This window comes from Cucurbita pepo, chromosome 14 (genome assembly GCF_057944985.1).
Source record: "Cucurbita pepo subsp. pepo isolate OVF chromosome 14, ASM5794498v1, whole genome shotgun sequence".
Classification (NCBI taxonomy): Eukaryota; Viridiplantae; Streptophyta; class Magnoliopsida; order Cucurbitales; family Cucurbitaceae; genus Cucurbita; species Cucurbita pepo.
In genome coordinates, this window is record NC_141811.1 from 12,195,786 (window position 1) to 12,219,566 (window position 23,781).

Below are 23,781 nucleotides of genomic sequence, written 5' to 3' on the forward strand. Positions count from 1 at the left end.
AACAAGACATTTGGGCCGGCCTTTTAGGTACAAAAGAAATTGGGCCGGCCGTTTAGGTACAAAAGAAATTGGGCCGGCCTTTTAGGTACAAAAGAAATTGGGCCTTGAAAGGCGTCGTTGAGCCCACAGTATAAGTATCAAGTTCTGGGCTCATTTTGGAACGCTGAATATAAAATTCGAAAGACTCCGGCCACCATGTGCCGATCGCGCCTCCTGTAATCTCCTTATCCATTTTCTTGGCGCGAAGCTCTAATGGCTTCGGCGAGCTTTACCAGCGCTCTGTGTTTCTTTTCGCAAAACCCTATAAGAAACCTCGAGGTATCCTCCTCTCCGATCTTCTATTCTAGCTCCAATGGCGTTGAATTCGCTTCCAATTCCATCGGTCTCACTTCCTGTACCGGCCTCTCTCCTGCAACTTCTCGTTTCAGTTCCCGTTTCACTCGTAACTGCTCCTCCAGCACCGCTCCAGTTCGCACTTTGGATTACGAGGTACTTCTTCTTCTACGATGTTTTTTGTTTAGTTTGTGGAAAAATTGGAACTCTGAATTGTATGTCGCTTCTTTTATTTTGTTGAATCTCTTTGTTGTTTAGTCTGTACTAGCCGCGTTCATGATTTTTGGAAGTATTTCTTGGATAACCTTTCGCATTTCCTTCCAAAAGTGGTAAGGATTGTATCTGGACTGATTATTGTTAGAATGTGCTTCTCTTTTCCACTCGTTATCTCTAGAACGGTGTATTTGATCAACATTCGTTGAACTAGAGGTTACAGAGCTGAAGTTTTGTATGCAAATGCCTTGTTGAAGCTGTGGTGAAATTTTGAGTGCTGTGTTTATGTGTTGTCTTTGTAAGACATGTAAAGAGTTTATTAGCAATGAATAATCAATCCATTTGCATTAGTTTATTGCACATAACGTTTGAAACAAATTGGTTTATGTATCTGGTAATTATCATAACTCACTAGAATAGCATAAGAAATGGCAGGAAACATTATAATAATTGCTAAGGTAGCATGTGTTGTGGCCATTAGATGACGAGTTCTAACATCATATAAGCATTAGCACTTTATATTTCATGCATTCATCCAATAAGGATGATTTTCTTCGTTCCCCAGTCTCTTACCCCCCTATTTACTGGATGAAATTTCATGCAGTTCACCGATGGTTCTTCTGAAGTGGAACTGAGGTTACAACTTGAGACTCAAGACATTCGAAGTTCAAAAGATGCTTTTGTGGATGCAAATGAAACCTCGTTGACTATTAGAGTACGACGCTTGGGATCTATTGTTACTCTTCTGGAAACAAAGCAACTATTTGAGAAGATTAAACCTGCAGAAACAATATGGTTTGTCGTTGTCATTGTAGATAACCTACTACATCCAGTATGAATTTCAATTTCTGAATATGACATTGCTTATGTTGAACAGGTATATTGATGAAGATCAACTAGTTATAAGCTTAAAGAAGCATGATCCAGACTTGAAATGGCCCGACATTGTAGAGTCTTGGGAATCCCTAACAGCAGGATCTACACAGCTTCTAAAGGGAACATCTATATATTTGATAGGGGATTCGACAGATATTAACCAAAAAGTTGCTCATGAACTCGCAGTTGGACTTGGGTATGGTGTTTACTCTATCTTGGGTCATTTTAATCTTCCAATGGTCTAAGTTGATAATGGTCGTCACATAAATTGCTAGTTTATTTGAAACGACTGATTGTTTGTAATGTTCATCAACTGAATTGTGGCCTTGTAACATGACAACTTAAACAAGGTAAATATTTTATCTCCAGATAGTACATACTTCATCAGTTATCATAGGTAAGAACAACGTTAACTCCCATTTTTCAATTATTAACATCAAAGACTTTGAGAAATTTATGCCCTCTTGGTGTTTTGAAAAGCCCACTTAACCGTGTGCCTAGGCCCATGGCATGCCTCAATGCTCAATGCCTACTAAGGCAAGTTTAAAGTTTAAATTAATACAACTATTAGTTTGAGGCTTATATAACCTCAAAGTTTTGGGGCATAAATTTATTTCCCTCCAGAAAGTCTCAACTCGGAGGAAGAAATCTATTAATATTCTTAAAATGTCTTTGTTTGTTACCCTATAATCTCAAATAAAAACTATGCTTTCTTAAAATTTTATCACGTTATTATTTGTCATACAATATTTCTTCATACACAAATAAATTATTTACATATTTCTTTTGTGCATTCATAAAAGCCCACACTTTTTTTCGCCTCGTACTTGAGCCATGGGGGGCTATTGTGCTCTAGTGTGCCCAAGGCTTTAAAAAACACTACCCCTCTCTACAATTGTTCCTGCTAATTTTGTCAAACTTTCATCTGAGAAATTTTATTGGCATCATTCTTAGGTATACTCCACTGAGTACAAAAGAATTGCTGGAAACGTTTTCCAAGCAGAACATTGATTCATGTAAGTACTATTTACTCTAGCCCTGCTTCGATGTCACTAATTACCGTCAGGGTTGTTGAGGATTGTTGGGATGGAGTCCCACATTGGCTAGTTTAGGGAATGATCATGGGTTTATAAGCAAGGAATAGTATCTCCATTGGTATTGAGGCCTTTTGGGGAAGCCCAAAACAAAGCCACGAGAGCTTATGCTCAAAGTGGAAAATATCATACTATTGTGGAGATCTGTGATTACTAACATGGTATTAGAGCCATGCCCTAAACTTAACCATGTCAATAAAATCCTTAAATCTCGAACAAAGTATTGTGAACCTCGAAGGTATAGTCAAAAGTGACTAAAGTGTCGAACAAAGGGTGTACTTTGTTTGAAGACTCCAAAAAAGGAGTTGAGCCTCGATTAAGGGGAGGCTACTCGAGGGCTCCATAGGCCACAGGGGAGGCTCTATAGTCTACTTTGTTTGAGGGGGGTATTGTTGAGGATTGTTGGGATGGAGTCCGACATTGACTAATTTAAGGAATGATCATGGGTTTATAAGCAAAAATAGTATTTCCATTGGTACGAGGCCTTTTGGGAAGCCCAAAGCAAAGGCATGAGAGCTTATGCTCAAAGTGGACAATATCATACCATTGTGGAGATCCGTGATTACTAACAAGGGTCTTTTAAACTTCTATCCGTTTTCACCATAAACACGGAGTTTCTCTAGAGAGAAAAACGGATTTCCTTGACTACTAACAATTTAATAATTTGGTCTATACTGATTCTGAGGTCAGAATATGATGTACCTGTTTCTTTATTTCTCATCTTTTAGAAAAGTGCAGAATGGAAGGCCCTCACCAAAAAAGAGGACTACCAAGCCAAAAGGGAAGCACAGAAACTTGCACAAAAAAATCCCTAATTTTTGGTAACAAAAAATAGTGGGTAATCACAAAATAAATGTGAATTAGGAGTAGTCTAGAAGGAAGCGCTAATTGCACTACCTCCTCATGCAATTCTTCTTCTTGATTTGAGGACTCAAAACTACTTCTATCATCTCATTGAACTAGAAAAAAACAAAAATTCTACCCCAAGAAATTCCATTTTATGGATGTGAAAAGGCCCACGAAATATGATTCATATCCTCTGCCATGCTCTTACACACCAGTTACGACCAAAGACAAAAAATATAGCTTTAGTATTGATTCTTCTGAGGGCTGCAAGCCAGCAAAGAGCTGCATATTCTCTAAAAATTTCAACTTCCACTGAGTAAAGAAGAAAGAGTGTGTGTGAGAAGAAACCGAAAAGACACCAATCATAACAAAGCAGAAATAAAGCGAAAAACTTAGAAATTCTCTGTTGCAGGGGTCGGCCTCGGCCTCCCACTGTCGAACATCCATGGTGATTGCCACCATTCTTGTTTCTTCAGATAGCATTCTTTTTGAAGCTTTCTGCTCCCCCCTTATCATCCCAACACCATGTGGCGTTGGAAATTTCATGACTTGGCGGTAAGCTGATGGAATGGCCTTTAATTCGTGTAGCGTTGGTCTCCCTAAGAATGCGTTGTAAGCTAAAGAACAATCCACCACAAGGAAGTTCACCATCTTCCCTACTGACTTGGAGTTTTCCCCAAAGGTCATGGAAAGTTCAATGTTGCCTTTAGAATCGGTACAATTGTGCCCCCGAGAAAGTCATCGAGGATGATGACTAAGTTAAGTGGGGGAGAGTGTCACAACCTCACTAAGAGAAAGTAGGGTGTGACCCCCACACGCAAGATAGACAAGAGGCGACTCTCAAGTGGCGCCCCTTCGGTCACATGAGGGTCAAAATTGAGAAGTGCCATGATGCGACTGAGGAAGACGGTGCATCATCCAACACACCAAGAGTGTGCATTGAAGCTAAGTCGAGACATACGCAAGGTTCGAGAGAATGAGGGGACACGAGTGTCAAAGACAAGCTCGAAGAGGGCTAGGTAGGACCTTGGGCCATAACCTCAGAAGTTGGGTTTCGATATGAGTTTTGGCACGTGGCTTGGGAATTAAATCCGTATATATGAAAGATGAAAGCTCACCAAACCTTCTCCCCTCCAAATTTGAGAAGGGTTCGACAGCTCCTTAGTCGCTCTCTTCCCAGGTTCATTGCATTAAATGTTGTCAAAGATAGGACATCGGTTGAACTTCCTCCATTGACCAAAATACGTTGGACTTTTCGATTGGCGATGGTTAGAGCTACCACCAAGACATTATGAGATGGATGGAGGGCCTCACCTCTCTAAACTCAATATTTTGGGTATCACTCTGCACGTGGGCTGAGTACACTCCATTGCCCTCAGGTGCAAAGCTATACTCGTGTGACCCAACCCAACGCCTTTCAGAACCTTGAGCAAGACCGTGCAATTAAACCCAAAAATAAACCTAGCCAAGTGTGTTGATGCGCTGATACTGACCTTAGATACTCGTAGGGAAGTCTCTTATACTGCGGTAGTAAGGGTACTACTCTCATTAATTGATTTTCACATCAACATTTTTTTTAGTGGTGTGAAGTTTAGCTACAATAAATGTAGTTTTATGAAAGGGAAATTTCTAGTGTGAGCATAGTGGGTTCTACGAGAGTATTAGAAGAATTTCTGCTACTCAAGTTTAGTTTCAACAAATTCTAGATAGATGTGTGTTTTTGCCTCAAGACTTGCGAGACTCGCCCATACTCCAAGCTCACTCATTAAAACAAATAATAATAGAAAGAAAGAGGCTCAGTTCATTCCTTAAGGAGGCAAGGAACTTACATAACCTCGATCCGACCCAATTTGAATTTTTTCAATATTTTCCACGAGGGTGTTCCCTGCGTGGATTTCTCATCTTTGGATGCAGAGGTAGACATTGAAAGATACTCCAACAATTGTGTGAGGAATACTAACAAGTTCCACATTCGGTTCATGGTTTATAAGTGAGGACAATTATCTCCAGCCGTATGAGGCCTTTTGCATGATTCAAAAAAAAAAAAAACCATTAAGGCCTATGGCCAAAGTGAAGTATATTATACCATTAAAAGATAGGCGGAGGGTGTTTTGTTCTTATCCAATTATTTTCAAATCTACAACTTGGATTTTTTAGAAAATTGGTGTAGCCAAAGAAACCAGGGGAAATTCTCTCCAAGGAGTCTAAACTCAATATTACCAATCAATGTTAATGAATACAAGAGAGCAATTCTCTATTTATATGTATAGTGAATTGGAACAAACTAAAAATTCAAAACACAAAATTAAAAACTAAAAGGATTTACCCAAGAATTAACCCAAACTACTAAGGTTAACTAACTATCCTCGCATGCATATTTACAATAGGAGGTTTAACATCAGGTTCCTAAGATTTACCATTTACCTCAAGATTTGATAGTGCCAACTCAGACAGAAGCAAAATTGCGTTACATGCTTGAAATGACTTTTATCCCCGATTTTGCAGTGTGTTAATGACTAATCAATTCCAGGGATGCTTGCCGAAGGCTCTGATGCTGTAGCACAAGCAGAAAACGCTGTATTAGAAAGTTTAAGCAGGTATATCCAAAACTTGTCCATCCTTTTAGCATTTGCTTGATTAATAGAATTGGAGAATGTATGTTCTCTTTCCTGTTGATTACGCAGCCATGTACGTACTGTTGTCGCAACGCTAGGTGGTCGACCGGGAGCTGCAGGAAGAACTGATACTTGGAGACATCTTTATGCAGGATTCACTGTCTGGCTTTCACAAACCGAGGCTATGGGTAACTTCTTCCATACATTGTCTCTGTTTTATTTAGTTCCAAAAGAAATAGAAAAAGAAAGAAGAGAAACATTTATCATCTCTATGGGATTAAATTAAGCATTTACTTTCATTGTCCTATGGATTTCTTTCACTCGATAAAGCTGTTTTTCAGAACCTGAATCTCGGTTGATCTTACTTTTACTTCATTCATCCTTGTCAGATCATTAATTTTTTATGCTTTATCGGTAAATAAGTGTCAAGCCAGTATGAAACAGGAGAGCCCCTTCCGGGCAAGGTTCCTTAGGCTCCGTTTTTCCTCTAATATTGAGGGGTTGGAAGAATCCCGCATCGTCGCAACTTTTCTGAACTTGGTTCTTTAAATGCAGATGAAAGTGCAGCTAAGGAAGAAGCTAGGAGACATATGCAAGACAGTAAGGTAGCATACTCAAACGCAGAAGTTGTAGTTAAACTTCAAGGTTGGGATGATGCTCATTCCAAAGCAGTGGCTCAAGCAGCATTAAGTGCCCTTAAGCAACTTATTCTGTCAGACAAAAACCTTCCAGGTATACTTTGTTTCACCCAATCTCGAATTCTAGTGTGTTTGGAATAACTTGCATAAAAAATTGTTTTTCTAAACAAAATCAATCCTTATATAAACTATGGAGTATTTCTAATTTAAAGTTATGTTTAGCATACATTCATCGGGTATGTTTGGAATACATTCATCGGGTTCGCCATTTCGTACCCACTACATCTCACACAGAAACATTGCTTATTTCTTGCTGCATGTTGAGATAAAATTAGGAGAATGTTAATGCATATGCATATACATGTCTGTATATACACACACACACATACTTCAGACAGCATTACTGATAGATAGGAGACTAATATCAGATCTTATGCCATTGAATTATGATCAATACGAATATGATATCATACTGACATGTAATATGAATCTCACGATTGTGTCGATATGGAGTTTCTTGTTTAGCTTGAACTTTGAGTTGTTTGTTATGACTCAAAAAACACTCGAACAACAAGAATAAGTATTTATCGAAAATATTAGTAGGATATTGTTTTATTGTAATTTATGTTGATATTCTAATACATTACTATCTTAGTGTTACTTCTGTTTTTGTGTTTTTTTTGTGTGTGTTAGGGTACCTAATAGAATGCTTAGCCACAGCTTTGCTGAGGCAGCCTAGGAATAGTTCGTCATCATGTTTCCAAATTTGCAATTTATTTCGATCTTTGATTTGTTTGTACATTAATACATTAAAGATCGAAACATGGAGGCTGTCGATTTTCTTTGCAGTTTGAATAATTTCAGTTCGTGTGGTTCGTTTATATTTCGACCGATTGAGCGATTTCCTCTGCTATGTTATTGTAGATAAGAAAAGTCTTTACATCCGATTGGGATGTCGTGGTGACTGGCCAAACATCAAACCTCCTGGATGGGATCCTGCTTCTGATGAAAACACAAAGAAGACCAGTGCCTGAAACAGAGGCTTTGCGGCTCTTTATTTCCACATTAAGCTTTCAATTAACAAATTTTCTGGTGATTTCACTCCTCCACCCTCAATTGTACCTTTGAATAAAAAAAGGGTTTGTTAAAAATGTGATTTTTTTCTTTTTTTTTTTTTTTTTAAAAAAAAGAAATATATGTAACATTATTCATTGGGTGGAATCAAATTATGAACTTACCCTTTTTTCATATTCGTGCCGGTAAAACTTTTACAGCTTGGCATCTTCATTAAGATTTAGTAAATTTTATTAAATTTAGTTTTAAACTTTTTAAGTTTTTGTTTATTTGATTTGTAAACCTGTCGACATTGCAAATTACAAATTTAGATTTATGTATAATGTATAATATTATTTTATTTTATTTAATAGAAGATTACTGATCTTTTTAATTTAACCGTTCATTTTTTTTGTTGAGATATTAAAAAAAAAAAACCCTGAAATGGAGAAGGGCAAAAAAAAGGATACATGAACGACACGAGATAGAAAGATGACAAGAAGAGATTTCAATACGAATTTCAATTAACTTTCATTACAATATGATGAGATCACAAGTACATTTTGCTCGTCTCATTCCCGACAACTTCCCACACCTAATCCATACTAACATTCAATAATCAATAACCAAAATCCTTCGGCATAAAATGAAAACTTGGAAACGCTAAATTCGAAGAAATAGACACACGACAAAGTACATTGCAAGAGCTTAAAACAGAAAAACCCGACATCCCGACGATTGGAAAAATAATCACTAGCAAAATGAGCTTCTACAGTCGGCACATTTATGAACATATGTTCGAGAGATATTCACAATTTTATGTCGACACATTCTAACCAAAAGCATCATATAACTATTACCATTAAAAGCACTTTGTCCACGTTGGGTCGAATCCAAACGTTATGGACTGGATGATTTCAGTGGCACCTGCAAGAAAGAGGAAGTTTCAGTAGAAAAACATTGGACATCCTAACGAAAACAGATTTCTCACAAAAAATTATTCAAGCCAAATGCACTGGAATTTTTTAAAAAAAATTACAAATGAATCTCTCCAACTTCATTAATCACCCATGAGTAATGATATGAGACCCTACATCGATTGGAGAGGAGAACAAAGCAATAAGTGATGATATGAGATCGTACATCAATTGGGAAGGAAAATGAAGCATTCTTGATAAGGGTGTGGAAACCTACCCTAGCAGCGTGCTCCAAAAATCTTGAGGGAAAGCCCAAAGAAGACAATATCTACTAGCGATGGGCTTGGGCTATTACAAATGGTATTAAAGCCAGACACCAGGCGATGTGCCAGCGAGAAGGCTGAGCTCCAAAGGGGAATGGACACGAGGCAATGTGCCAGCAAGGACGTTGAGCTTGATGGGGGGTGGATTGGGGGTCCCACATCAATTGGAGAAAGGGAACGAGTGCCAGCAAGGACGCTGGAGCTCGAAGTGGGGTGGATTGTGAGATCCCACATTGGTTGGAGAGGGGAATGGGGCATTCTTTGTAAGGGTGTTGAAATTTCTCCCTAGCAGACACGTTTAAAAAATATTTAGGGAAAACCTAAAGAGAACAATATCTGCTTAGCAGACACATTTAAAAAATATTTAGGGAAAACCTAAAGAGAACAATATCTGCTATCGGTGGGGTTGGGCTATTACAGATGATCGCACAAAAAGCACGTTAGTTGGGACAAACTAAAAGCATGCGACCAAAAAATATATTTTATCTACCCGTATAATACGTTTTTTTTTTTTTTTTTTTTTTTTTTTTTGGCTCATATGCCCTATTTTATTTTATCCCATTAGCTAACTTGTGCCACCTAGTTACTTGCTAGGTCATGCTAAATAATCACTCGTTAATCCAAGCAATGTGCCACATAAATACTTGAATAATGATGTTGATGGTAAGAACTGACTGGTTAGACACCACTGTTAAAGAATGTAAATGAGACTTCTTAAATGTTGGAGACTGAATAGACACCACTGTTAAAAAGTTGAATCAATTTGTAATAAATAAATAAAGATATATAGAGTAAACATGCAAAGACAAATCAGTTATCTCATCTCATGTCTACAACTTAGCTGTACTTACAGTGATGCATATTAGACTTTACAATAAACAAAACATCATCTATTTCCTACATTGGTGAACTCTACCAACTATTTCTGGATGACGTTTTGCAATTATGCTCCAGTGTTGAGAGTGAAAAGCTTCATGTCCAAATAAGTGGTTTATATAATTCATTGTGATGTCCAAATAAGTGATTTATATAATTCAATGTGGCACTATTTGTTTTGAATATTCTTATGATACACACATTGTATCATTGGAAATTGTTCGTCATACTTTTCTCTACTTATAAGCCTTTCCTATTTAATGAGTTCAATAACATGCAGGGTGAGGATTCAAACATCTATAACTGTCGAAGATATAATGTCTTAATCTTGAGCTATGCTCGGTTCACTTTTCTTACAAGCTTTTGTAACAAACATTGTGTCATTAGAAGCATGTCATTGGCCTTTTCAACTTTCCATAGGTACTGGTACGGCAATTTTTTTATGTTCTTTGTAGTATTTCTTAAATGTGAACAATACAATTTACAATTAAAAATTTTTAAAAGTAAAAATGTATTAAATTTTTAATTGACATTTTAATAAATACGACCATGTCTTTGCCACTTTTGTATGGTTTATTTCCACGTGGGGTGGGGTGGATTTACATTGATAACTGACAACAGGATTATAAGCTCCAAAAAATGCATTTGATTTTTACTTTGTCGTACTTTAATTCTAAAATCAATAATCATTAACTAGCTAGCATGTTTCCAATTTTTGGGCATCTTGTCTAAGACTAGGAGGTTTAAAGGACTAAATAATTTAAACATCCTGAATAAAGTAACTAAGTTAACAAATTACTAATGCAATCTCAAAAGATTGTGATTTATTTTTTACCCGAATTTTCATGTATAGAGGTCAAAGAGAAACATTGGGCAGTTTTAGATTCAATGTCACTTTGGTTTCGCGGTCTTGCTTTCTTGCCATTTTAGTCAGCTTGTTTCTCCCTAGGGTGTCTTGTTCCTTATTGTTCTATCTTACCTTGTATGTCTTGGGCGGTTTTCCCTTTTTGGTTTGGTTGCTCGTTATCTTTCACTCCTCTTGGGTGTTTATATTCATGATTTTTATTTTTCATCTAACAATGAAAAGTTTGTTTCATGTCCAAAAAGAGAGATGTTGAAATTTCATGTATAGAGGTCAAAGTACCAAAAATAGAATGAATTTGGAAAGAAATAGAGAATCAAAGAATTTTTTTTTATAGGAAAAAAAAGAAGCAGCAGAAGATGACCTTGGAAAGACTTGTTATTGTAGACCTCAACAAAGAATCTCCAACTATCAGTCTCAGCTGTCTTACAAAATCATCACGATTCATCTTCTTGGCCTAGAAAACAGCATCAAGATAAATAACATGAAAAGAGAGAAAACGAAGTATGACATAAAATTCAAATTTCAAATTACCCTGAATTGTTCGTATTGCACATTAATAGATTCCATGTCTTTAGAAGAAACTTTATTAGAGATAGCAGCAAACAACATGGAGAAAGGCATCCATGGAGACTTGGGCGTTTTCATAGAGTTGGAACCCACACTAACTGCTCTGTCGTGAGATCTCAAAATATCTGAAGGTTGGCCATCGCTAACCTAAAAGATAGTTTAATATTTGCAAGTAAAGCCACGTGCTAAAAGATCAAATATAAATAAAGTTCTCATGCTTTGACACAGCTCACCAAATGCCATCTTCAGGAAAACAACAAACATGAACCACAGCCCATGTTTTGAACCTTCATATTCATAATGAATGGCTGCAATGCTATAGACATAAATCAATTGATAAATTTGGAGGCTTACCGCATTAACTACTGAAGACTCCAACTGTATTTGGTCAGGAGACCCTTGACGAGATGCCGTGATCCCCGAAACATCATTAGTATGGCATTCAACTGCATGCATGGACTAGCATCAATAAGTGCTCAGAATACCATTCCATGTATTCATTAGATTTCTACTAGTTTAAGTAAAATTTAAAAAAAAAAAAAACTGTAATCAACAGTATCATTTCCAACCATCAGTACAGTAACATCTCTAAGAAAAATATGGCTGTTCTAGAGCAGGATTTGTAAAACTTATCAAGGAAATAAGAATTGAGTCACTATCTCCTCCCAACAAACAGTGAAACCAGGGAAGATGGTCACCTTTGGGACTGGGAGCAACCTTAAAGCTGACAACAGATTCTGGATAGATGTGAGTACTCATATTCATTCTCCATACAACGTAATATGTTGGTTCTTTAAGGTTGTCCACTCCACAGTCAAAATCCTTGCTACTTGGATGGAATTGTCTGCTTCCAGGGTGAAGAAGTTCCACGTTTCCCAATATTACACGGCAAAATACCAGATGCTGCACTCCATTGTCATCAATATCGCAATGACTTGCACTGTAAATAAACAAAAGATCAAATCTTCTGAAAGCAATATGGTATGCATTTACCAAGCATAGGACAAATTGTAACATGAGAATACCAGTCAACATAGATACATTATATGAAATTGTCGTGCCAGATGAACAATAAGCAAAACATGTAGGGCAGGTGGATGTATAATAAGACGAAAATTTACTGAGTTGGACGAGTTATATATATTTCTAGTCCACTTAACCAAAGTAAAAGTCATTCAGAAACCAATTCTCTCGGCCGTCATTGACAAAAATCACTTGAAAACACTTTCCAAGAAACCGGAAATCACTGTGCACAAATGATAAAATCACTCAAAACAAGAGAAGATGGTAAAAGAACTGCAAACATTAAAAAAGTTGAGTTTTTTTATGGCAAATAAATAAAATAATTATTTTTCTTAACAATAAATGTAAATCCAAGAAGAGGGTAACAGAGTTACATTAAAATAATTTTTTTTCTTTAAAAAAAATCCTCCCCCAATGGCACAAATAAATAGGGGATCTCAAACATTAAGCGAAGATGGTAGCCAACACATACTTTATACGAGTTCAAAATCATATAAAAGATGATTATTGTTCTGAAAAAATCTAACCACCTGACATTTGAGCAATTGACAGCTGTGAGGTGAACACCAGTGCCATATATGGATCTGATTGAAGAAACCCCACAATGCCCAATTCCATACATCATCAAGCTAGATACTTCTGTTTTAGAAACAGGAAGCCAAGCATAACGAACATTTGCATCCCCTCTGTACACTTTGATCATTTCTATTTGCTTATTGAAAAGCTCTAATTGAGATTGCATTGAAGCGTCAATGCAGTGTTTTATATTAAGTATCTCTACACTACCATCAGAGCTCATCATTCCATCACGAAATATTTTCTCCACGGTTCTGGTATCCAATCCTCCGCTCACATATTGAGTCCCAGAGATGAGGTTTACATCCAATTCTTTAAGTTCTGGTACAACGCCATATGTTTTTCCAATAGGTATTCTACCACAACTATCCCCAACTTCTTCCATATCACGGTCATAAGCAAGTTCTTCGTCAGGTCCGGACGGCTTGACATAATCATTTGACTCCCCACTGCACACCTTCAAACTCGATCGGTCAACTTCACCTATTTCAATTTCCAACTGCAACTTGATTACATTAGACCCATGAGTTTCTTCAACCTGTGGTTCTTTATTTTCAAAATTATTGGAATGGCAGCATTCATTTGTATCTGCACAATAAATCTCAGGAAAGAAGCAGCTCCCTGCTGCATCAATCCATGCAAGAGGTTGTTGCAACCCCGTATTTAAGTCCAAGAAAAACATATGCAAAAAGTCTAGAACACAGTGCTGTCCGTTAAACTTGATTTCCAAAGATGCTTTCTTCACCTGCAGATCTTCCACAACCAAATCAAGAAGATCACGGGGAAAGTTAATCCACTCGCCATTTTCATAAAACATTATGTGTTTTGGTATCCCACTTTTCATAAAATTTGAATAACCTCTGTACAAGGGTTTAAAACGAGTTTCAGAGGTTGCAAATCTGCTGCTACATCCACCTAGCTTCCGTCTCTTTCCCACCCTACTTAATGAAGTCAAGGTAGGCCACTTGTGCTCCATGCAGACTGGTTCTGTTGAATATGCATCAAACTGTGCTGCTCGCTTTCTTTTTAAAGCAAGTGCAACTCTCTGGCTACCCAATACCTTTGCGATCCTGTCTTCCATTTTTACTACCTACACTAATATTTAAACCCAACTTCAAACCAAAAAATGTGTCACAAATCCGGAGCACACACTATACATTAACCGGACTTATGAATAAATCCATTTGGGATCTTGGAAAACCCTGGAAAGTGAAAATATGGCCATTAAATGAGAAAATGTCGAGCAATCATAAACACTAGACAAATTATGTGGACAAACATCAGAAAGAAAATTTAGAATAAGTGATAAAAGTTTATTTTCACATTTGGAGGTGTGTGAAAACTTAAGCCTAAACCTCAGATTATTTTTTCACATTTAGTAGTCTACGCCAAAAAGGACGTCATTTATTTTTTAAATTAGACTTCTTCCACACGCATGATCTTCCAATCAAGATTAAGATGCTCAGCTCTTTCCTAGAACTTTGAAACATAAGTTTTGCGATGGGCATCCAAATAAATCAGATGTAGAACATGTAATATAAGAAGAACCATAAATATTTGAAAATAGCAAGAATGGACCACACCACATTGAGGTGGGGCTCTTGAAGGTTTTTTTCATTATTATGAGGAAGATAATAAATAGTATACTATCCATTCATGCTAAGAAAGAAAAATAGATTCTTATGACCAAAAATCTTTCGAAACTGCAAGATGCAGCATAATTAAACTCAATGTACAAAAAATATTCATGTCAATTTGAAAGAATAAAACTATAGATTAATGTTGGAGAAAATCTAAACATGCTAATCTATGCCAAATTCTTCAATGAGAAGGCATTACCAGAGTCACCTTCATACTAGATCAGAGCAATTGAGTAAAGGCACTATGCTTACGCCACTTTTTCAGGTAAAATCTAAATTCATCAGGAAGGAACTTTAAATTTGCTATTTTTTACCCCCTTTTTTTTGGAGGGGGAGGGGGAAAATTATTGTTGCCTAATCGAAGAATGTAAAGAATCCTCAAGTTTTAAGAGCTGGGGGCATTCATTAGACATAATTGTCCACAGCTATGTGTAGTGATGTGCTTATTCAAATGCATGCTGAAGTTGAAAGCATGGATCAGTGGAAATAAATTAAGACAAAATGGAGATAAGAGGACGACAAAATGGGATTTTGTTGTCACAGCAAAACTAGTTGAGATTACCAGGTGCAACTAACAGTCTTAAAGTCGATGATTGCTTCATAAAAATGTATAAAAATAAAGGAAAACAAACAATATAACACAAAAGAGCTTCAACAGTTGATGCTACACTGATCTTAAAATTGACAGCCAAATCTTTCCTCCCATCCCCTTAAACCGATACTAAAATCTTGCTATGTCCTAAATAATCCAGTAACTAATGAAAATTTCTGCACTTAAATTAGGAATACCATAACCAATCATTCAACTCAAAGTCTCAAACCAAACAAAAATTCACAAAAATAACCTAAAACTGCCATGAAAAATTAACCAAAATAACTGAGATCGAATAGATCGGAGTCACCCGCAAGTTTTTATCAGCTTTGACTACAAAATTAACACTCCTAAACACAAAAATCTAAATACAGCCATAAACAGGAGGATTAAAACCTGAAAACACAATCGAAACTTTAAAAAAAAAATTTGCGAAAAACAATATAACCAAAATCTTACCATTAATTTGACATGTAACACAAAATAACATAACCATCCGCTGGATTTCAATTTGCATAAAAGAAAAAAAAAAAAAAGGTCAAGGAGCGAAGAACAAGCAAGGAAAAAAAAAAGAAAAAAGAAAAAAGAAAAAAAGAAAATAAAAACTTAGGTATGAACAACGAAGGGCGGTAAAAATTGACTTTATATATGGAGATGAAACGGCGTCGTAAGACCGTTCCCGCCAACGACTTATAAGTCGGCGATGTCTTTATCCTTGGCCTTAATGTTAGCTGCCACGAACCTTCGAACGGCAAAATTAATTAAAATAGTTAAATGAGTTTTTTCACAAATTATATTTTAAAAAATATCAATTTTATGAAAAATAAAATAAAATAAAATAAAATAAAAGGCTTGAGTTGAATTATTGCATTTTTTAAAAAATTATCCTCGTTTAACATTACCTCAATATTTTAATTCTTTAAATTTATTTTATAGTTTTTTTCTATATACCTAATTTATTTAACGCAATTATTTATTTATATATATATATATTAATTATTATAAATTTTAATATAAAATAGAGGTAGAAATAAACCATTTCTTATAAGGGTATAGAAAACTCTACTACCAGACGTGTTTTAAAACCGCGGATGACTATAAATAATATATCAAAGTAGACAATATTTATTAGTGATAAGGTTTGGTTGGTACAAGTGACATCAAAGTCAAAGTCAACGTCTGAACAATAATATTAAATTATTATAGTTCAAAAAATATATATATATATATTACATTTTTTTATGTCATTGTTTGAAATTCTTTCATTTAAGAAAGTGATCGACGTGGATATTCATACGACCTAATAGCTCGATTAACCTAGATTAACAAATCCAGCTAAGATTGGAATGAGTTCATTTTTCTTTCGGTGCGAGTTGAGTTTAATTCTTGAAAAATAAAAAATTCTATTTAGTTTGTAGATTGACTTTTTTTTAGTCAATTCAATCCGACTAATTCAACCAAGTCGAAAACTAGATTACAATTCAATTCTATTACACTTTGGATTAAGAGTATTTAAGGTTTGTAGCCAATTTTAACCGTGAGTGAGTCGTGACTTGTAAATAATTTCTATTTAAATTTTAAATTTTTTTAGATATTAATATAATCGATAAAATTGATAATATTCTTCACGTGGCGGGCGGCTATTGTGTTTGGTGGGAAGCATCTGATTCCCACATTCATCGCCTAGAACGCCGCGGTAGAAAATACTCCGCCCTTATTTTACTTTTTTTTCTCCATCTATTTATTAATTATTAAATAATTTAGTGGGTACATTTGTAAATTCACTATTTTATCGACAAAGCTGAAAGTTATACAGAATCTCGAAATTAGTTAAAGCTTGTTCACGTTGATTGAAAATTGTCTCGAGAGCATCAATTGATATGACTCCATAACAAATTGATAGCTTTTATTTCACAAAATGGGTTATCAATTTTATTATCATTAATTTTATTCGAGATATCTACGACCATGGCGTAGAATCTAAATTTCAAATTTTTATGGGTATTTTTTAAAAGTTTAAAATTTTATTTAATATTTTTAAATTTATCACCTTAGTATACACTAAATAAAAAGTCGACTCACTAAAATTCAAATTTAATTGAATTAAAAAACTATCCGGGTCGGGTCGGGTCGGGTCGAGCGCGATTCGATCCGATCAGACCCGAAAAATGTTTATCGTCTTGCCAGTTGCCACTCCCAGTTCTATACGTCAGGTCGCGGCAAGCTGAGGCGGGAGCACATTTCCTTCAGGTTTTTATTTGGTTCTTCGTCAATCGCATCAATCTTAGAATTCAGTCGAGAATATGGAGCTAGATAGAATGTACTGGGATGATTCCATGATTGTCAAAGCCATGGATGAAGCAATGTTGAAGTATAAGGTTATCCTTCTCTTTTTCTATCCATCTGGTAATTCTCCGTTTGCAGTATCCAGAAAGTGCTGTTTTGATTCGTCGGTATTGATTTGTGTTGATTTTCTTTGAATTGTATGATTTGTGGCTTACATGTGATGAACTGTTGGCGTTTTTCAGACAATGCATGGATATGAAGTCCGCCGTGTTTCAGCCGAGGGAGGAGGCGTTTTTAATGGTTGCGGTAAGAGTGACGAACCAAGAAGGTCCGTAGTTTTTTTGCCCTAGCGTTTTTCTCGTTTTTAGGTATCATCTATTGCATCTCTAAAAGTTGAAATGCTAATGCAATTATTTAACATTCCCTTTTTAACGGTTTTATTATTTGAGTTCGACTCGGGTGTGGATTCGAACCTTTAACCTTTGGGCGAGGTTTCCCTCAAGGTTTTTTAAAACACGTCTATTAGGAAGAGGTTTCCACAACCTTACAAGGGTGTTTCGTTCTCCTCCCCAACCGAGATCTCACAATCCACCCCCTTCAGGGCCCAGCGTCCTTGCTTGCACTTGTTTCCTTCTCCAATCGATGTGAGACCTCCCAATCCCCCCCCTTGCTGACACACCGCTTTGTGTCCACCCCCTTTGAGGCTCGGCCTCCTCTCTAGCACCTCGCCCGGTGTTTGGCTCTAATACCATTTGTAACAGCCCAAACCCATCGCTTGCAGATATTGTCATTTTAGGGCTTCCCCTCATGTTTTTTAAAATGCGTGTACTGGGAGAGGTTTTCACACCCTTATAAGGGGTGTTTCGTTCTCCTCCCCAACCGTTGTGGGATTTCACAACCAGTTTATTATTTAAAGTTTTGTGATCATGGTTTCCACACCCTTATAAATGGTGTTTTGTTATCCTCCCCAGCCAATGTGGGACATCACACTAATGATCAAAGAAACTGTGCCTTGAATACATTGCTTTTCGACCTGCAAAATGCGGGGGGAGCATTTACAGGTGCTTGGTTTGAAATTGGCTCCACAATATTATGGAGGTGCGTGAACGATTTAGGGGTGCAATTTGTATCGGTCCAAGCCCATTACTAGCAAATATTGTCCTCTTTGGACTTTCCCTCAAGTTTTTTAAAACGCGTCTGTTAGGAAGAGGTTTCTACCACCTTATAAAGAATGCTTCGTTTCTCTCTTCAACTGATGTGGGATCTCAGAATCCACCCTCCTTCGGGGCCCAGTGTCCTCGCTGGCACTCTTCCTCTCTCCAATTGACGTGAGATCTCACACAATTGCTTTCAGGATGTAGAAGAATAGGAATGGTTGAAAGGTTGTTAGAACGGTTTCTTTGGCTGCTGTTACAAACACAACTTAGGAGAACATTTTGAGAAAAATAAAAATAGTGATTTTGTAGAGATTCATGGTATTGTAACTTTCCATTTCAGTGTTATTCTTGTCCAATTGTGGAAGGGTCCTATAATTTGAGGGGGACACATGCCCCCGCTGGCCCCAATATGATCTGCCCTTGCATGACTCCTTCTTTTGTCTTCTATGATCGTTTTTGGGACGTTTTTTGGGACGTCCTGAGTGTCTTCTTTGAAGCTATCCCGCTTAATATTTTATTACTATCGCATCTTGAAAGAACAGGAGTGTAGATGAAGAGAGCTATATTGGAGCAAATGATGTTATGTTTGAAGTCAATGAGCCTACAAATACCTCAGAAGCTAAGGAAAATATCAGTGTAGAGCCATGTCCTATATCTTGTACAGATTTTTCAGCCGCCCTATATGTGAAAGAGACGGAACAGGAGACCGTTAAGGACTCCAATTTAAATCTAAAAGGTGAAGATGGCTATAACGAGCTACTCAAGCAGTATTACGAGCTTGAGGAGAAGAGGCAGAAGGTTCTAGAACAGCTTTATCAATGTGGTGCTGGTGGTTGGAACTACCAGGATGTCGGTGCAGGGTCTGACATCGGAAATCAATGGGGAACATCTGCTGCCTATCAAGAACACCCAGTCTCTGCAAGCCAACCTTCTCTTAACCAGGCAATACCGTCTTACCCGCCCTCCAGCTATCCAGTTTCAGCTGGTATGTGATATCAATTTTCTATTTGTTCCTTGTTTGGAATGGCTGTTGGGCAAAAGTGTTACCCATTATTCACTCATTGGCTACAGGTCCTCAAAGTTCGTCCCGTGCTGATGGTGACATAATCAAAACTGCAATGGATTCTGCAGCAAGAGCTATATCGTCCATAAAGACTGTAAATAAAGGTTGATTCTATGGAGCCTGAATGAATCTCTTCAGATTATCTGCATTTCTTTTTATTCTATGATTGAAGATTCTTTTTATGTATGCTCTGATGACATAGATGTTTTGAACAAGTAACAAAATTTGTATTAGAAAAAACATCATGAACATGATGTTCACTAGAAAACATGAACTAGAGGCAACAAAATATGTCAAAAGGGGGCATGAAAATACCCCCAAAAAAAAGCCGGAAAGAAACAATACAAAGCAAAACTGTAACGACCCAGATCCACCGCTAGCAGATATTGTCCTCTTTGGGCTTTCCCTTTCGGGCTTCCCCTCAAGGCTTTAAAACGCGTTTGCTAGAGGAAGGTTTCCTCACCCTTATAAAGAGTGTTTTGTTCTCCTCCCCAACCAATGTAGGACATCACAATCCACCCTCCTTCGGGGCCCAGCGTCCTTGTTGGCACTCATTCCTTTCTCCAATCGATGTGGGATCATCACCAAATCCACCCCCCTTTGGGGCCCAGCGTCCTTACTAGCACACCGCCTCGTGTCTACCCTCCTTTGGGGAATAGCGAGAAGGCTGGCACATCGTCCGGTGTCTGGCTCTGATACTATTTGTAACGACCCAGATCCACCGCTAGCAGATATCGTCCTCTTTGGGCTTTCTCTTTCGGGCTTCCCCTCAAGGCTTTAAAACGCATCTGCTAGGGGAAGGTTTCCACACCCTTATAAAGGGTATTTTGTTCTCCTCCCCAACCAATGGTATCAGAGCCAGACACCGGACGATGTGCCAGCCTTCTCGTTGTTCCCCGAAGGGGGGTAGACACGAGACGATGTGCCAGTAAGGACACTAGCCCCAAAAGGGGGTGGGTTGTGATGTCCCACATTGGTTGGGGAGGAGAACAAAATATCCTTTATAAGGGTGTGGAAACCTTCCCCTAGCAGACGTGTTTTAAAGGCTTGAGGGGAAGCCTGAAAGGGAAAGCCCAAAGAGGATAATATCTGATAGCGGTGAATCTAGGTCGTTACAAAAACAAAGCTAATGAAAGGAATTATAATGGCTCTTCTCTTCTCTGCTAAAACTCTACAATAAAAAGATGATAAAATGTATGTCCCTTTGGACGTTTGTATCTAAGGACTTCGTTGTTACTCGTTTTGCATTAGATTCCCTTTCAAGGTTTGTTCTTGTTTGGCTCCTACTAGGTTGTTGTTTTTGCACGCCCTCGTGTTGTCCTTGTTTAGTCATGTGCCCCTCGTGTCATATTCGCTTAATGAGTATGTAATGAGAACGGACCAAACCACTTGATGCTCATGGTATGATATTGGAACATGTATATGGTCATCTAGCACATTTCATTTCTATATGATTCTTTATTAGCTTTAGATAAGATTATAGGGACTTCATGTTTACTGGTTCAGATGTATAGGTTTTTGTAACAAATGGTGACAGAAAACGTACTAATGAACTTCCCATTAGGCTTTCCTTTACATTGTCTATGTACTTTACGTTTTCATCTTATCCTTTTTTAAACATCTCTCGAGATTCCACGTTGGTTGGGGAGGAGAACGAAACACCCTTTATAAGGGGTGTGGAAACCTCTCCCTAGCATATGCGTTTTAAAAACCTTGAGGGGAAGCCCGAAAGGGTGAGTCCAAAGAGGATAATATCTGCCGACGGTGGGCTTGGAGCTGTTACACTAATCCATACGACATTGCTTCTCATTGGGCTTTAAGTTGCATGATTTGATACCTTGCGACATTTTTTTTTTCTTTTTAATCAGTTCACATAGAGAAAGAAAGCGAGGGACATGCTGGGATAATGCCTCAAAGTGGTGCTAGCTCTGAAACAGACCTTACTACTGTGTTAAATGCTTGGTATTCTGCAGGCTTCTACACTGGCAAGTAAGTTTTGCTTAGTTTCACTCTCTCTCAAGACTTGCATTCTATATTTCTTTTTGTCCACAGATGTTTCATATTTTATAGTATCTTCCTTTTTTGAAAGAAACACAAAAAGGTCTTCCAATTCCTAATAATCATGGAGAGGCTGTATTCATTCTGTCATAATCAAAAGGATCGACTTCTCTGGGGTGTTGGAACTCCTTCTCATGAATAAACTATCTACTTAAAACAATCGATCGTAATAGGCTTGCAAAGTATAGGCTATGTAACCTTGTTCACCGACCACTGTGATAGGCTATAGTTTTCTAGGCTCTTTGCATTTGTTTTTTCTTTATTGAATTCAATCGAACTATCAACTTTTTACTCTTTTCTATGGAGCTATGTGTCACAATCGCACTTTTGATGGCAGCGGACTTGCGATTGTGCGGCACTCACTTTCCAACGACAAGTGAGCTAAGCCAATTCGTTCTTGCGTCGTCTACGGCCAAGCGACGTATGCTCGAGCCTCTGGCCTCGGTTTTAAGAGAAGGTTTTAGAAAACGAGGGCAGAGAGAGATTTTCGAAAGAGAGATTTTTGAAAGAGACGTTATATAAGCAAGCAAGAGAGAAATAACAACGGCTCACAATATATAACCTTGGGTAGGGAGAAGTTGACAACTAGTCGTATCCCCCTATAGTACATTCTGAGGCATTTATGTCTGACAGGCCTAGACATGATATTTCTAAAACGTCATACTTCCTCGAAATACAAAAGTAAAACACTAGAATATGAAAAGACATAAAGGGTTGGGCTTATCATGGGCATGCGGCCATGGGCAACACGCCTTGGACGAGCATGACCGTGACACTATGCTCGAATTGAATGCTCTTTGCATTTGTTCAAAACTCGGTTTTTCCATGAAAAGAAAATTTTTACTGATCTTTTCAGTGCTTTCTGCATGGTATCTCAACAGAAATATAGAACACAGAGCACTCGATTCTTCGAATACTTTGCTTTATATTTCCATCAGCCAAAGGTTCAGCTCGTTGCTCAATCAGCCAAGCTAGCTGTTTATTATATCTATCATTTCAAAATTTGATGTGCAGTTTCCTTCCTCAAGCTGTGAATTTAAATCTCTTGACTGAAGTGTTTGTTTGTTTGTTTGTTAGTTATATGCTGAAATGAAATGCAAGTATTGAGTTCTCTCAAAACTAGATCTGTTTTGCAGATACCTTGTGGAGCAATCTCAGGCCAAGAAATAATGAACACCAGGCTCATCTTACCAATTTCCCCCACTTTTGATACCCACCCAATGGCATATGTGTGCTATGAGTTTGAATTTTGATCTAAATGAGTTTGAATTTGATGTTTTTTAGAATTCTGATCAAACTATAGTTCAACGGGTTAAGACATATATTCTCGACCAAGAGGTAAGATGTTCAATCTTTTTATTCCACGTGTGGTCGACCCATAATAGAACTCTGATCAAACTATAGTTCAACTGGTTAAGCATTATTCTCGACCAAGAGATAAGATGTTCAATCTTTTCATTCCACATGTTGTCGACCCATAATAGAACTTTGATCAAATTATAGTTCAACGGGCTAAGCATATATTCTCCACCAAGAGGTAAGATGTTCAATCCTTTCCTTCCACGTGTTGTCGACCCATAAATAGAACTTTGTTCAAACTATAGTTCAACTGGGGTTAAGCATATATTCTCGACCAAAAGGTAAGATGTTCAATCCTTTCATTCCACGCGTTGTTGACCCATAAATAGAACTCTGATCAAACTATAGTTCAACTGGTTAAGATATATATTCTCGACCAACAGGTAAGATGTTCAAATCTTTTCATTCTGCGTGTTGTTGAATGAAAAAAACATAATCAAGGTGGAGCTCTGTCGATTGAGCTATACTTTCTCGAGCTAAGTGGGGCTTGTATGAAAAGGTTAGATATGTGTTCTATTCTTTTCCTTGTTGCAGCTCGACCATTCAAATCTTGACAACATAATTTGATGTGATTTTATTTGTATTTTAAAATGGTCGTTTTTTTGTGACTTCTCCCCAAGCGCACTATAATTTGATCTCTAAGCCGATAGAACATGTAACGAACAATAAAATTTATCCAAATTAAATGTTAATTTACTAATTTATAATTAGTTTATCAATCTAAATTCTAAATTATAAAGTAAATATTATAGAAGAATTAAATTAATTTAATTTTGAATTGAGTTGGAAAATTGGGTGGCTTGATTCAATG

At 37.2% G+C, this 23,781-nt stretch overlaps 3 protein-coding genes across 5 annotated transcripts; 2 read left to right on the plus strand and 1 right to left on the minus strand.

The window, feature by feature from the left end:
- Positions 1 to 155: 155 nt before the first annotated feature.
- Positions 156 to 7,778, plus strand: SKL2 (shikimate kinase like 2). Its single transcript, XM_023697500.2, has 8 exons — positions 156 to 489; positions 1,151 to 1,341; positions 1,424 to 1,618; positions 2,377 to 2,438; positions 5,893 to 5,959; positions 6,047 to 6,165; positions 6,533 to 6,709; positions 7,540 to 7,778. The coding sequence occupies exons 1-8, from the start codon at positions 253 to 255 to the stop codon at positions 7,647 to 7,649; spliced, it is 1,158 nt and encodes a 385-aa protein (XP_023553268.2). The 5' UTR covers positions 156 to 252; the 3' UTR covers positions 7,650 to 7,778.
- Positions 7,779 to 8,174: 396 nt separating this feature from the next.
- LOC111809972 (inactive poly [ADP-ribose] polymerase RCD1) lies at positions 8,175 to 15,667 on the minus strand. Its single transcript, XM_023696478.2, has 7 exons — positions 15,507 to 15,667; positions 12,770 to 14,017; positions 11,915 to 12,156; positions 11,571 to 11,662; positions 11,181 to 11,363; positions 11,011 to 11,103; positions 8,175 to 8,595 (listed from the first exon to the last, which is right to left on the minus strand). The coding sequence occupies exons 2-7, from the start codon at positions 13,894 to 13,896 to the stop codon at positions 8,569 to 8,571; spliced, it is 1,764 nt and encodes a 587-aa protein (XP_023552246.1). The 5' UTR covers positions 13,897 to 14,017; positions 15,507 to 15,667; the 3' UTR covers positions 8,175 to 8,568.
- Positions 15,668 to 17,235: 1,568 nt separating this feature from the next.
- LOC111809760 (uncharacterized) lies at positions 17,236 to 22,973 on the plus strand. Of its 3 annotated transcripts, none has more exons than XM_023696165.2 (6): positions 17,236 to 17,425; positions 17,576 to 17,661; positions 19,033 to 19,475; positions 19,562 to 19,657; positions 21,422 to 21,542; positions 22,735 to 22,973. In XM_023696165.2, the coding sequence occupies exons 1-6, from the start codon at positions 17,351 to 17,353 to the stop codon at positions 22,862 to 22,864; spliced, it is 951 nt and encodes a 316-aa protein (XP_023551933.1). In that variant the 5' UTR covers positions 17,236 to 17,350; the 3' UTR covers positions 22,865 to 22,973. The 3 variants fall into 3 exon arrangements, with proteins under 3 accessions (XP_023551933.1, XP_023551935.1, XP_086973752.1); XM_023696167.2 differs by having other exon boundaries at positions 22,748 to 22,973; XM_087117626.1 differs by having other exon boundaries at positions 17,262 to 17,453.
- Positions 22,974 to 23,781: the final 808 nt, after the last annotated feature.